The sequence below is a fragment of the Hermetia illucens genome, chromosome 1, assembly GCF_905115235.1.
Source record: "Hermetia illucens chromosome 1, iHerIll2.2.curated.20191125, whole genome shotgun sequence".
In the NCBI taxonomy this organism is placed as follows: domain Eukaryota; kingdom Metazoa; phylum Arthropoda; class Insecta; order Diptera; family Stratiomyidae; genus Hermetia; species Hermetia illucens.
The window spans coordinates 161,888,228-161,904,070 of record NC_051849.1 but is presented as its reverse complement, the minus strand read 5'-3'; the positions used below and the strand labels follow the sequence as shown (position 1 = coordinate 161,904,070).

Here is a 15,843-nt window from a genome sequence, read left to right as displayed (position 1 = left end):
GATACGCTGGATGGGGATTTAAAAGCCTCGAGATTGCACCCAGACCAGGCATTCGATAGAGTCAAATGGCGAAACCGATCACGAAGAGCCGACCCCGCTTGTGAACGGGATAAAGGCTGAAGAAAAAGAGGAAGAAAAATTTTCTGAGAAAAATACGTACGACAGACAAAGAGACAAACAAATGAACCGATTTTAATAAGGTTTCTGCTGCACAAAACCTTAATAAATACCATCCTGATAACAAAAGACGCAATAAATGCGAAGAAAAGTACACGGCCAACTACATGCGAAGTCTAGTCGTCCCACAAATCAGCAAAACAGCCACAGTAAGGGCATAGGTCCTGCATCGTACAGTTTACCACCAGTTAAATAGCATACAACAATGAAAGGTCACAAAAAACGAATGCCCAAATAACAGTTACGACCCAGAAGGGGTAGCCTCTATTTTGACGACGTTCGTGGAATTGTCACTGTTATACGTTATAAGGACTCCAAAATCACCTAGTAGAAGAAATTTGCACTACCCTTGCTAAGATGAATTCGCTTCACTCTGTCATAAACTAAAATAAAATACCAACTGCCAAATGCGAGAAACCTAAGAGTTGCATAATATAAAAGATAGCAACAAGTATCATACATCACCGTTTCGGTCGGCCTTTGGATGCTCCCCATCCACTTTGATGTGTAGACCAATTTTCGCTAGTAGGTGATTCTTGCTGCCGAGGATCATTTAGGAAAATAGAAAGCCACCGGGCTGAGGATACTGTGGTAGACTTTCGATTTCAGAGGTTAGTTGATGCATTGGTCACAAAGAACTCCAATTGTGAAACACCACTTCATCCAAGTTGCACTGATGCGTGAAAAAAAATCATAGCGCAGTTCACCGTTGGCTCAGAACATTGATCTGAGGTACTTCAATTTGTCTCTTCTCAACAGGTCGCTGCCAACGACAGTCGACGGTCGTCGAAAACTCTATTTTAATCTGGATCAGTCGCAAACCGTGTTGTTTGAGGTGATAATTCCACTTTTGGGCAAGTTGTTCGAGATCAGCTTTGTGTGAGACACTATGAATACATTTATCTACATGGAGTAGTATATAGGGCGCTGGACATTGGATGTCACGGGAGACAGTCACAAGAGAAATGGCATGAACGCGCGACGTAGACACGGATCGCCCTTTTGAACGTTTCCTATCGACTTCGATGCTCATACCAATCTCGGCAAGCGAGTTTTCGCCAACGCGGATTACATTTCTATACCGTTGAAGACACCTCTCTCGCGATTTTTCCACGACCGGTACAACCCCATACCGATCACGAATATCTTCATTTCCAATGTGATCAACGCGTGCTATGCTACTAGTCCAACGGGCGGTGGACGTTGGATGTCCCCTGCGACGATATCCATAACCAGAATAAAGAGGAGTGTGGAGAGGGTGCTTCCTTGATGAATACATACAGAGACAGGAAGCGATTTTGATCGCGGTAAAACGATTCAACCCAGCGCACGAGTTCGTCTGGCACTAGGTGTGGTCGCAAAGCACACGGTCAAATGACTTCCCTAGATACAGAAATTCAATGTAAAGAGGTCAATACATCTGACGGAATTTCTTCATTTAGTAATCATGCAGCACATATTGCATCCGTAGTTCCACAGTTATAGACAAACGCGGCTTGGTGCACTCTTATTTCAACGATGTCGCGAATATGATTGTCAAAATTGCACCCAAAAGTCTTCATAGTATAGGAGAACAACCGGATCGGACAATAATTTGAATAAGGCAGCAGATTCTTTTTCCATATTATAACAGTTGCGCTTTCTTTCCAATCAGATGACGCTCTACCCTCCACACTAATCCAATTGAAGAACTCACTGGGCCACAATGTTTGGTCCCAGTCTTCGTTTTCCAGAGCTTAGCTGCGATTTCACTTGTTTAATTGCCCCCTCCCACCACCACCTACCACGTTAATAAGTGGAATCGCTCCAAATGTCGACAATGCTTGCAAATGCGGTGGATCAGCAATTTCCGTTGAAATCTACTCGAAGCATTCCGGCAATCTGTCCGAATCACCAAAGAACCGTCCTTGTCGTTTATACATTCCTGCATATTGATTCCTCCTTTTAATAAATCGATACGCATATAGATCTTTCTTGCCAGCTCAAGTGTCCAGTTTATTGTAAAGACATTTATAATGAATGGCTCGGGTAACAGAGATTGGATTCTTATAAATTTGCCGAATAGCCAGCGTTTTCTCATCGAGAAACTTATAATAGAAATGCTTCGTCTCCTGGAACGTCATTTGAGTATCGGAATTACTAAAACAAATATCTCGGTTGATGAACCGTCGATTTGCGTTCGCAATATGAAATGTGGGAAATTGAGGCAACCATTTAATGAGCTAAGTACAAGGTCATAAGTGTTAACAAAATTGACAATATCGTCGATACCCTCAATGCATGTTCTAAATCCTTCACAACCATGGCTGCCGTCTGCCCGTTCGCCACCATGACCTTTAAATACCCCGCAATGACGATATAATCATCGACATGCACGTGCAAGTCATTCTATCGAGGAATTGCCAGAAGGCGTCTTTCTCGATGTCGGGTCAATCTATTTGCGATGAAATAATAAATCGTGCGTCAGCCAATATAATAATGAACTTCATCATGCGATCATCAAGTAGCTTAGCTTCTTTAATAGGGTCACGGGGTGTATAAGGTGGGGGAGAGGCAAAGTCTCTGAGCATCCAGACCATTGTACCCGAGGGGTCATGGGGACCCGACCCTCAGAGATGGCAACGCCGGCACCACATTCTGAGCATGGGCTACCAAGGTAGGGAAGTTTATAACTTGTTTTACCGCATTCGCGTTCAATGTTGTAGCTTTTGGCACAACACTATCGGGTTTGTTACATCCTTACAAATTTCCTCGTCTTACCAGTTGGGGTTACAGCATTTAGCGTACCAACACTCATTTATCTGTTCAAGACTCCTAACTCCGTCCATGCGTCAAGAACCCTTGCTCATTTCTCGACAAGACCGGGGCTCGTCTACCCACGTACAGTATGATGGACGCCCTTTTATCTTTTCAAGGGCTAGTCAATGGCATGATCATTGCTTGTTAGCGAAATTCAACGCGTTCTCTTGATTGGCCTTTCGCAGAACATATTACCAAGAATGATCACCGAAGAAGCATTTTCAATTTAGCTATGAAGTATCTTCAATCCGTATAGCGTACAAATATGTACCCTGGAAAATATCACGAATAGGAAAGGCGGATCATGTTGAAAATATTTGTCATAGAATCTCTCGCCATATGCAAATCTTGAAGATTGTCACTAAGAGAAACACATCCTTCCAAATCTCAATTGTGGTGCTACTATTCTCCAACACCAACAACAACCAACTCCAACATATATTTTTCAATTCACTTCGGTCCAATTTAAGTCTGAATTCACTTGAATGTAATTCCCACTCATGTCGTGTTTGCGATTACCCCCTGTCGATACGTTTTGTCACGCTGCTCCCAGAGCAAAGGTGAGGCAGAGTCTAATGAATTGTCTCTGCGCCGAACACAATCGTCAGTTATTTTTTTACCAATTCCAAATATACGCAACACTTTTTCCATCGTTATCACTTTTGCCACACATGAATAAATATATAACAACTGAAGGTACAGGTGCAGATGAACAAATTGTCGCTAATACGTTTATAATCTGTGTTACTCCTTGGTATTTTCATGACGGTCATCTCCATGAACATTTGAAAACTAGGACAATAATAGAAGCAAGTGAATGTTCTGCTAGTAAAAAGTAAGACTGAAAAGGCACCCCGAAACAACTACAAGCGAATTTTATCTCACGGGAAATTCAAGAAGCTGGATAAATTAACCTCCCTTTCCTATGAAAGATCTCTGCACAAATAACAAATTAAAAACTACTTTTTTTACGCAATAAATTTACAATGTTCATCATCTAGTCTCTTCTAAAAATTTCGCTTTTCTACTTAAATTTAACTTATAATAATAATAATCGTTGGCGCAACAATCCATATTGGATCTAGGCCTTGAAGTGTGTTAGAGCACTTCATTCAAGACCGTAACGGTACACTACAGTATACTGTAGGAGGCAATGTGGTCAGCATTGCGCTCGCCCGAGATTATTACCCTGATTTGACTCAGGTACTCATTCACAGCTGAGTCGACTGGTATCCGACGTCAAATCACGATACAAATTCCACTGTCACCAGTGAGATTTGAACCGCGACCTTCCGCACGACAGCCTTGTGCTCTAACCACTCAGCTATCCGGACACATTTAACTTAGTTAAAGGAATAACGTGAAAGAAGAATAAATGTCCAAAAACCCCTCAACAGTAGCATAGGATTATATTGTCACTCATTAGTTCTAGGAATTGAAATCTATTTGAACCATACCCATATATTAGTTTTTCCAGTTAACCTCTTAGAATCCTTAGTGAAGTATAGAGCATCGGCACAGTCAGGCTGTCTTTTACTATCATTACACTTACCACTGTGCACGTGGTAAACTCATAGCAGCTCTAACAGGGACCCATATATTGCTTTCCTTTACAAAAAAGGATGATGATTGTATCTTTTATACGGTGAATCAGAAACTGTCTTTCAATCGCCCCCAGTTGGCAGGCTGTTAGATGAAAGAAATTATTGGCCAAAAAAATTGCCTTACATTCTTTATCGCTGTTGTTAAGGAATTTAGAAAAAGCTTCTTTCTTATCTCATTATTTTGAGATCACCAAAAATATACGATAAGAGCAGCTTTGCGCCACACCCTATAATGAAATCACTCTCCTGTTATATGGTAATTACTATAAACAGCCTAGCAATAAATTTAAACAATCCCGACAACATAACTAGTAAAAGTACAAACTGGCTAAATTACGAAAACTCCACCAACGTTCGTCTCCACACCGATGCTCCCCTCTAAACTTGCCCCGTTATCAATCGTGCTCTCCAACTATTAAATCAATACGTCGGCACAGTAGCCTGGTATGCCACTCCCCTGCCGAACAGTAGTGGTAGATTCAGAGACATCGTCGACAGAAAGCTGCTATAGAGGAAAAGAAAAGCATTCACGACTTATGTTACAAAGATAATGTTTTTCAACCAAATTCTTAACATGATATAACCGATCCTTAATTATACCTATCCCGACCAGGTCAGTAAATGGCTTTCGAATAAAAGCATATGCTATTATAAATTGTGTACTGCAAAAAGTCGACTCGAAAAAAGTTCCTAAGTTTAGTAACTAAACCTATCCTAACCCAGCTATTCACGTCACAATTACCTTCAAGGCTGACAATCTAACACTAGCGAGCTCATATAGTCCAATCAACTTATTATCCATAATATCAAAGCTTTTCGAGTCTCCTTCTGACGAAACTGTCACCCATCTTTGCTGACAAAAAAAATTGTATATCTTCTGTTCACTCCTTCGTTAAGTATAGGACATCCTCACATAATTTCAATAAGAGTATGCTTCAGTTTCATTATGATCACACTTAATGCTATGCAGCTGATAAGCCTACAGTAGCAGGACAACCCAAAGACGAACACAAAGATTTATGTTGAAGCGGCGGGCAAAAACGATTAAGCACAGTGGAGGAGCCAGTGTCGTGATACTGGATGTAGGCCCGCTTTCCTAATATTGTTTTTTACTGGATCCAGAGCACTGTAGATCAAAATGTCTATCCAGATATTTTTCAGGGGATTAGCTTCCTATATGCTAAGTACGGAATGCCTCTTCAATAGGTCCTACTGCAGGGCAGTGACCCACAACATACGGGCTGAAACTAAAAGAGTTGTATTTGGACAATAAAGTTGCCGTAATGAAGTGGCCTGCTAAATTGCCTGATCTCAATCCAATATAAGATTTTTAGGGGGACGTCTAACGACGTCGAAAAATTTGTTTAAAATCAAAACCAAAAAATAACAGCAAGCTTTAGACTGTTATAGAACGTTCCTGGAAGGCGAGCCTGTTGAAAGATAATAAAAGCTTTTGGACTCGATGAAACATCTTTGCGAAACACTTATTAAGGTAAAAGGACACACAACCAAATATTGAACCTTTCTCTGTTAATACATTGTACGTAAGCATTACTTCGTTTTTGTTTATTGTTGAGCGAAATATTGAACTGCTGTTAGTTTTACCGCTCCTTTCCAGATCTTATGTCATGAAAACTGCTTCGTTTTTGTAAATATACTTTTGTTTTACGTTTGCTGCAGCTATCGCTTTCATTTTATCACTATATTCAAGTTTAAATCAAACTCTCGACCGAAACCTTATCCCGACTTGTTTTAGATAACTTCAAGCATGGATTTCACTAGAGTTTGGAGCAAATTGAAATCTTCTTGACCCTACACTTCGTTAATGTTCAATGTGAATCGCGTGACATAAAGAAAAATCTAATTTTACATTCTATTTTTATAAATAATGCGCTCCATGTAAACCCACAGATTTGTTATGGAATTCAGATCGAGATTGCACGCTGGCAACTGCAAAACTGGGGCCTTGGAGGCATTTATGGAAACATAAACCCGCAATTAAAGTTTCACCCATTTTCTAATCCAAGAAAGGAGTGTGAGTTCCTTTCACCACATCATTGTATATAACGGAATTCATTTTTTGGGGGACAAAGAGAAAAGTCACTTTTTCAGATGCTGAAAATGCTCCCCAAACCATAACACTGCATCCTCCAAAAATGATGTTCGTCATATGGAGATCTTCTTTTGCTATGTCATAGCAATAACAGCCAGAAGAATCAGGACCATGTAAACTCATTTTTTCACCTGAGAAAACAATTTTTTCCACTCTGTAGCTCACCGAATATACTCTTTGGCAACTTGCAGTTTAGCCTCCCTACGTTGACGTTTAAGAAACGACTTCCATTTGAAATAATAAAAAACTTGTTGTTTCTTTTTCGTTGGTGTGGATATTTATTCTTGCAACAAGTCTTCTTGTCCGCACTGATGAAGGGAACAAGTGGTTTTGGGCCATAATATGCTATTCTCTCATTTTAATTTTTAGACTAAGAGATCAAGTAAGAAGAATATTGCAGTGCGTTGGTAGGATATGTGTCAGTCTATATGGGAGCCGCGTCGTATGGAATGTTATTCGAGTATGAATCGAAAAGAAACGCGCACATCGTTTAAATTTGAAGGCTTATGTACTCATTGTTTTCTTCTATCGTTTCAGCTTTGTACATATTAAATTTATTTAAAAGGACAAACGAAAAATAAAGAATGTTGTTCTGCCATATTTAAGCCTTTCCCCGAGAATACCATTAATAGATTCTGCCCGATATTTATGCATCATCGTAAATAACAGTAGTTGAAGCCGAATTTAACCCAAAAGACTCAGTGAATATCACTGACGAACCCTCTTATTTATCATCCCTACCCCGAAGGTAATTTTTTATATTATCGAGGCATTTTTACCAAAATAGAAAATTCATAGAAGTGGAATGATTCACTGTCTACAAAGTGTTTCGAAGAAATCGCTTAAAAATTGCTTGATGAGTATGATACATCGTACAAGATCATTACCCTGAATGAAAGGTACATTTGTGCACTGTATAGCTGAAGATAGAATAGATTTTGAAAACAGAAATTATTTTTCAACACGATTCTAGAATATCTTATTATAAGCCCAAACCCCTAATCACACGAACCGCAAATCTTATCCCGTCCTCGCCTCTTCCGAAAAATGGGTATAAAATTTTAGTAAATATAAGCAGAGAACTAACATTTTACCCGCAGTATCCATAAAATTTCATTCAATACATTAAGACTCCAGTATACACCAGGGAAGGCCCTATGAATATTTTTCAAAAAAGATTTGCTTTTTAGTGAAATATCCATATATCTTCCCTCGTCATACATGTCAAGCATCGCACGGAATAAAATTTATTTTTATGAAGTGATGATGTACTCTTTGTCTTTGTGTAAATTTAATGTATTCTCCAACAACGGAAAAGTGAGTGGCGTCTGCTTATGGCACCGTCTCCGAACCGGCTGTGATGGTGATTGCGGGAGTGATCGCCGTTGCCCTCCTTGCCAAGGAACGCAAAGCTATCTATCGCCGTAAGGGCGAAAACTTAAGAGAAGTGGTTGCCCGTGAAGAACGTCAACGCACCCTTAAAGAGTGGCAACTTGCTTGGCAAAATGAGCCAAGGGGCAAGTGCGCGGCTCATCGACAAATTAGACCCATGGTTGAACAGAAAGCACGGTGAGATTGATTACTTCCTTACCCAACTTCTAAGTGGGCATGGAGGTTTTCAGTCTTACCTGCACAGGGTTGGGAAGGCGCGATCTCCTGATTGTGTGTTCTGCAATAGAGTGGCGGATGACGCTGAACACACCTTTTTCTCTTGCGAGAGGTGGGACGGCCTCCGCCAGCAGCTTTATGCAGACGCAGGGGAGCTCTCTCCAGACAACATTGTCAGAGAGATACTGAAGAGCGCTGGCAGCTGGAATCGTATTGCGCATTATGTTCGGGCTCTTCTTACTACGAAGAAGATTGAACTCGACCGGCAGAGGGATCGCACCGTAAGGGGTTCCCTGAACTAACAACTCCATTCTTCCCCTCCCCTCCCGTTGGTGAAAGGAATTCCCTGACTTGAAGGCTCCCAAAGCCGGGAGAGCGGGAGGGCTAGGAAAATTACAGTGCTCTGACGGAACGAACGGTGTGCACATAGTGGTATTCGTGGAGGGGAATCTGGATGCGAATATGTATAGTATATAAAACATTGATGATATGCCAAAACAGTGACCCGAAGCATAAAAACAGGTATGTGGAAGTGTTTGATTGTCCGAAACTATTCAAAACTTCTCCACAATCTTCGGACTGCAATATTATTGAGAACCTGCCGGATTATGTCGATGGTAGGCTTCGCGAAGTTCCCATTTCGAACAAACAATGTGTACCTAATGCACCGTCTTTCCGAATAATGGAGGAAAATTCCAGCTGAATATATACAACTTTTGGTTAAATTCATGATACTGCCCATTGAAGGGTGTATATGATGCTAAAAGTACCCATACGAAATATATGAGTAAATTAGTCATTTTTTGAGTTTTTAATGTCATTATCACTATTTTCTGGCACTGTCCGAATTTCAATTTTGCATACGTCAATAGAGTTCTTTTTAAGGTTTTGTGTAAACACAAAACCTTATTAAAATCGGTTTACTGCTGTCTGTCCGTCATACGCATTTTTCTCGGAGACGGTTATAGCGATTGACACCAAATTTGGTAGAAAGGTGGGAACTGTGAACGCTCACGCATACAGTGAATTTACGTCGAATTTAAGGGGGGGTCCCCATACATGCAAAAGGGGAGTGTAAAATTTTTTTTCATCAAATATAGTCATGTGGGGTATCAAATTAAAGGTCTCGGTTAGTACTTTTCAAAGCCGATCTTAGTTTTGACATTCGTTGGATGGGTGGGGAGCGCGGAGGGTTGAAAGTGATCACTTCTTTAAGGGGGCCATTCTCAGAAACTACAAAACCGAAAAATCTGAAAAAAATCAGGAGGCTGCCAGTATATGGTGCCTGGGCTCCGAAATACCTTCCATTCCGATATCTGTTTAAATAAAGTTAATAATAGTATATTACTACAGTTTTTTGTAATTGGTTGGAAACCCCCCTTAAGTTCATCCTAGTACCATGAAATTTTGCAGCGATATAGGCTATAATATAGAGCATGATCTTGCCAAGTTTGGTGGAAATCGCACTATTACTAACAAAGTTATAATACCTCAAATTTGTTGCTTCTTTGAAAATTGAAGACTATGAATGTCAATATCACCCGAAAGTGGATACTCTCACATAATATATGGATATATTACGTGCTACGTACTAAGAAATACACAAAACCTTTCGTACCTGAAGCGTCCAGCTTCCGGTTTCCCGACTTGTTTTTATTTGCCCTCTTATTTTATCCTTTTTCGTTGATTTTCTTTGTATCCAACAAACTGTACGTTACGTTCTTGTAAAAAAACAATCCACATACAACTCCTTTTACCCCCTTTCCGAATACTTATGTATTTCGTATATCCGTTGATTGTCTCATCACAGTAGAATACGTGATTTAACACAAAACCGACAGAAAGGGGGATAAAGTGTTCATTCAAATAGCTACTTGAAAAAAGAAACTCGAAAAAGACTCACCGATTTAACTGCTGCCTTCCCAGTCACTCCAATCGCTGTTGCATTCTTAGAAGATTGCACTATTCTAGCATTTGCTTGTTTCGCAGCAAAAGTGCCAAACGTCGAATACCGCGCCACATCTTGAGCTTCGTTGGTGAATGTGGCAGCAACAGTAATATCATCGTCTTTATCATCAGCCAAGTACGTAAGTTCCTAGCATAATAAATCTATTAGTCACACGAAAATAAACTATTTGGTACAGAGAACTCACCTGGTCCTTGGTAAGGAAATACAAAGTTGATATTGCTTGCCAATCTAAATTCAATGAATAAGATTTTGGATATCTTCTTGGCAACCATATTGCATCATGAATTTTAGGAATATTCACTCGATGATATAGAGGCATGGGGGCGTTTGGAGGAAACACATACACTGCGAGAATCAGAGGAAAGAAATTAATTAAGCTGATCCAGAAATATAAAGCTTCTAAACATACGTTCGTCATTTATTGTGAAAGCTGCACATAAACTAGTTAACGGATCAACAGTTATCCTAAACACAGACAGTCGGAGCACTGATTGAAGACGAAGTGTTAGAATGTTCCAAATAAGTACCCGGTTTTCTGTGCAAACTATGACCTGTAATTAAAAAACATGAAATAACATCAACGTATCCTAAAACAAAGTATATCCTTACCAAATGTGCATATTCTCCCGTAGCAAATGCAACGTGCCTAATATTTGACACAACTTCAAGAGGTTTTAATGTCTCCATGACATCGCTTGAGGACTCCATCTCAGCATCATCTTCAATGAAACCGTTACAGCCTTTACTATCTACTATTGACTTTTTATTGTGACTGGTGTGGTGCATTGTAGGATGATCGCTCAGACCAAGCAAACTCATGACAGAAATCAATTTATCATCGTCTTCATGCTTTACCTTCCGACTAAGATGCTTATGAATGCGATACTTCGCCTTGAATCTATATTTTTTGCTTAAAGATTTAATATTTCTATCTAGATTGCATTCTATACTATCTTTTTCCAAGATATTTTTTGCTATGTATTTTGCTATTTGATTTCTCGATTCTTTAGGAACCGAACAGTAGATACCAAGTTTTTGGTACAAATCCACTTTTTGGAAGAGACTCAAATCAGTCAATGAACGAATCTTCTTGAAAAGATATTCTTGCTGCGCAGTATCCAAAGTCATATTACATAAAGACTGTCCTGAGTTAATATTTTTTTTCTTCACAGCATCATCGCCTTTTTGTAGCTCTTGAATCAACTTATTATCATTAGTTTCTAGAAGACTTTTAAACAATTCCAAAATTTTTCGACGTTTCTCCAAGACTTCACCTTTTTTGCCATTGTAATCACTTTGTGAGTTTTCTAACTTTCCTTGTGGGATTTGTATGTCGACCTCCTGGATTGTGCCATTGAATTTTCCAGGCGCACTCAAAACAGCTTTCAAAGCTAAAGTTTGAGACTTATAAATGCAAAGGGAATTTCGGAAGCCAGCCGATAATAATGAACCATCTTGTGAGAAACTTATGCATTCTAAATTGAAATTTTTATAATTTGTACGAGCAATGCAGAACCACACCTTTCCTTTCTCTGAAAGAACCAATAATATATATAAATTTAAGAATAAACCACATTTTTTTAACAAACTGACTGTGAATACTAGCAGAATCTTCTAATGCCCAGATTTTTAAGTAGTTATCGCAACCAGCCGTAGCACACAATAAGTTTTCAGTATCCAATGCACTGGAGAATTCAACTGCTTTAACACTTCCCTCGTGAGGTTGTTCAACATTTGTGTTCAGAGTATAGCTGTGAATAGATGTTTTGAGCATTCCCCATTTTTTAAAAATATTTTATTTTATTTACTTCTGACTCTCCTTATCAAATTGCCAGAATTTCAATCTTACTTCTGGGCAATGTTCTTGATCATTCAACTCCTCCACTGTCGCCATCCAATCAACATTGAATGCTGCTGAAGTTACTCGAATATTATAGAGAATTTTCTCACTTTCCATTGAGAGTCGATTTTGTAACACAACATCCACCTAAAGGTAGAAGCCAAAATCAAATCATCTACAAATTATGATCGAACTCCTATTAAACTCACATTATGCAACAACCGCCTAGTGTAGGTAGAATAAAATTGTATATGCCCAATGCGACCATTTAATGCTAACGAATTGGTTCGTGGATTCAATTTCATCCCCATTGGGAACTTATCCAAGCCAGTCTTGTCATTGTAAACATATGTGAACCCCTGGAGCATGCATTTCGCTTTGTTCTGTGAATCTAATATTTGAATGCCTAGAAAGGAAATTTCTTATTAATAAATTCACCCTCACTTTTCCTTAAGCCTTACCATTATCCGCTGTACAAACAGCGACTTTTCGGTTGTTTTCGCCAACGGCAATGTGTATAATAATCGCATGCATACGTGGCAAAAAATTTTTCAAATCCGGTCTCGACATGTTCCACTGAACGAGTACTGATTCCTGGCCTCCAGAATAGAATCCAGAGCCTGATTTTGTAAATGCTATACTTGTTACAGGTGTATGATGCCAGTGATACAAACACTGCGGGAAAAGCAAGGAATATTGGACTGAACGGTAGGATATGAAGAAATTTACTCACGGTTTGTGGTTGATGAGCTCCAAAGATATTGCGCCATAGGAATATCCGTCCCATTGAATCACCAGTTGCAATCATTTCCTCCTCAGGATGTACTCGAACAACAGTGAACGGTGATTTATTTCCATTTCTCCATCTGTTGAATAAAAAATCGTAAATTATATCATGCTGACAGACGGTTTTTAGCAAAATTACTGCCAAATATGGTCTTATACAGTGACTTACAAGTCCGATCGAATAATCACCTTCAGAACATATTTAAGTTTTTTAACCGTTATTGGATTAACAAAACAAAATACCACCAAGCAAGTGTTCAGTTTAGGCTGTTATCATTTGTGTGGTAGGTTTGAAATAGATCGCGTTTATGAAAATAGTGACAAATTCTGGTAAAAATAAAAACCGTACATTCGATCAGTTGTCTGAGTTCCAAATGTATAATGTTAATTAGTCAAAATTTCGAGTCCCTTTTACAAGTCTCCTTCCTTTTTTTAGCTTCAAACTATGTTTGGATATTTTTCAAGGATTTTTGAATCAACAAGAGTTGTTGTTGTGGTTCCTACATTTCCAATTACGATGAGACCGATAAATTCAGATTTGGCGGCGAAAATTAAGAAAAAAACAACAAACATTCTCACCATCAAATTTCTACACAGTTGGGTATATCAATTAGCACGGGCAGTAAATATCGGGCAACCATAATAAAAGAAGGATTATATGCAATACCGCAAAGATGAAATGGGCTGCCACTCAAATTACAGAAACAGTGCATTGAGTTTGAATGAAGAGCGATTTGCGGAGCCTCGTAAAGGTCAAAAAAACCGATTTGATCAAACGACATCGGAAACTAAGGCATAGCTTCGAGAAAAGATACGAACACTTTACTATAGAAGCCTGGGAGGGCGTTATCTTTTCAGGCGATAAATAGATTGAGATCGTGCAGACGTCAGTGGACATGGCGCGTTGCGGGAGAAAAATTGAGAAGGAAGGATGATGCTAATGTTATGAAGTTGGGTTGCATGACGTCAGAGGAGGTCGGTATGTGTGAGAGAGTATTTGGGGAAGCATGACTGTGCAGTGCTACATTGCTGTTTTAAATAATAGTTTCGAGAATAAAAAAAAACGTTACAGGCATTATATTCTAACACGATAATGATCCTGGAAGCAGTCTGCTAGGGTGACGAAAACATGACAACAAAATCAGTCCTTTGAATGAGTCAACTGGCCACCACGATCGACGATTTAAATCGAGCGCATTTAGCAACAACTAAAAGGGAAAATAGTGCTCCATCCTGACCCTGCAAGGAATTTCGTTAAAATTTATGCTCGTGCTGTTGCAGAATGGGATAGAATTGATCCAGATGATTTGTAGAACTTAATTCACAGCATGTCCTGCCCAATTCAAGTAATTTTAAAAGCAAAAGTTGGACACGCAAAGTATTAATGCAGTATTACACTCAATTTAAGGAAAAGTCACAAGACTAATCGAGTGCCATTTTTTAGATATTATTTTTTTATATTTTTATTAAAAAGTTTTGAAGCTGGACTGTGTTTTCTGTTTGTATACTTTCCAATGTATTTAATTTTGAAATATAAAAATTTCGAATTACGCTATCTAAGAATGGGAAAGGTCAATTGTTAAAAAGAAACTAAACTAATAAATCCCCACTGCATTATTATACACTAAGCCAGAGGTAGCGGTTTAATGCCGTTTGTGAAAAAAGGAGGGGCAATTCGTTGTCTTATCAGATACGTGAGGGAAGTGGAAAAAGTGTATGTTCTTGCAGCTTGCTACCAACTAATTTCCGGTGGCTAATTGGATATAAAATACGCCACCAGGGAAGGGGAGGAAGCAATCTGAAACGTAGCAGTAATCATGACAGACAGCACATCATCAATATGGCTAATCGTGTGGCAGAATTACTGCTTTCTTCAGAACTGAACTGAATGGTACAGTGCCTTCATTATTTTTAGAGGCAAAATAAGGATCAATTATTTTTAACATCTACTAATGCGTTTAGACAAAGCAGAGACTGGACGATGTGACTTGCTCTTCCTGAATGTTTTTACGGTTTTTTTTCCAATTTAATTTGTTCGCATTTTCATAACAGTCCAAAGACGCAAAATTTTCATAGACACGTCCGATAATATATCTCGCATTTAACTGACGCTAATAGAGTTTCCAACTGAAATGATCATAAAGCGCCGGGCTCTTTTCTCAAACTACAGATTAAAACACCCTCTCGTTGCGAAACCGTAAGGAGGACATTCATATTTTTTCCACCAGCTCAGATCAAACTTACCTCTTAGTGGCCGATTCGCAAGCTTCAAATTGAAAATTAATACGATACTAAGCTTGATTTCAAGATAATCCCCCTCAAAAGGTGATATTTTTTTACTCAGAATTGATCGAAAAACATACTAACTGGAGGTTTTATCCAAATCGGGGCATACTGATATTGGTTAAATGCAATCTGTAAATAATGCTCACAAGTCTCCCTTTTCTCACGCTTTACTGATCCGATATTTACGTTTAAAGTCATATGAGAAAAAAATTCCAGGTATCAGAAGAAACTGTATCTGGTTAAGGACACGCAGAATATCCAAATGACCCCACGGAAAACTGTCTGGGAAAGCGCTATATGAAACATGGAAGGACGAGATTGGCACGGCCATCAGATCGGGTTTGCAACTTTCCAATCAATGTAGTACGTTGAGACATTCAAGAAGAAAAGCAACTGATTTATATTTAAAAGTGGTTGAACAGTAGTTAAGTATCCTTTTATAGTTATAACTCTCTACAAGATAGGCTTATTTAGGGCAAATTTACGAATATTACCCATCAAATGGGAGCAAACGTTCGTTTTCTTGATATTTATCGAGTGACTCATTAAGTTGTGATATATTGTCATGAACAAAAAAGTGGATCTCTCACCGCGGAAGAAAGCATTTATTAATAACAAAGTGCTTGTAATCGTAATGTATCACGTAGGTTAAATTTGTCCG

At 39.0% G+C, this 15,843-nt stretch overlaps 1 protein-coding gene across 1 annotated transcript in view; it reads right to left on the bottom strand.

The window, feature by feature from the left end:
- The window catches only part of LOC119650636 (WD repeat-containing protein 75), a 51,231-nt gene that overhangs the window by 28,810 nt on the left and 6,578 nt on the right, over nucleotides 1-15,843 (bottom strand). Inside the window, exons 4-12 of the mRNA XM_038053559.1 lie at nucleotides 12,844-12,976; nucleotides 12,572-12,785; nucleotides 12,320-12,516; nucleotides 12,079-12,257; nucleotides 11,864-12,021; nucleotides 10,880-11,802; nucleotides 10,680-10,821; nucleotides 10,455-10,615; nucleotides 10,205-10,396 (exon numbers count right to left, since the gene is read on the bottom strand). Coding sequence (XP_037909487.1) covers nucleotides 10,205-10,396; nucleotides 10,455-10,615; nucleotides 10,680-10,821; nucleotides 10,880-11,802; nucleotides 11,864-12,021; nucleotides 12,079-12,257; nucleotides 12,320-12,516; nucleotides 12,572-12,785; nucleotides 12,844-12,976 — 2,299 coding nt within the window. The remainder of the gene's footprint in view (nucleotides 1-10,204; nucleotides 10,397-10,454; nucleotides 10,616-10,679; nucleotides 10,822-10,879; nucleotides 11,803-11,863; nucleotides 12,022-12,078; nucleotides 12,258-12,319; nucleotides 12,517-12,571; nucleotides 12,786-12,843; nucleotides 12,977-15,843) is intronic.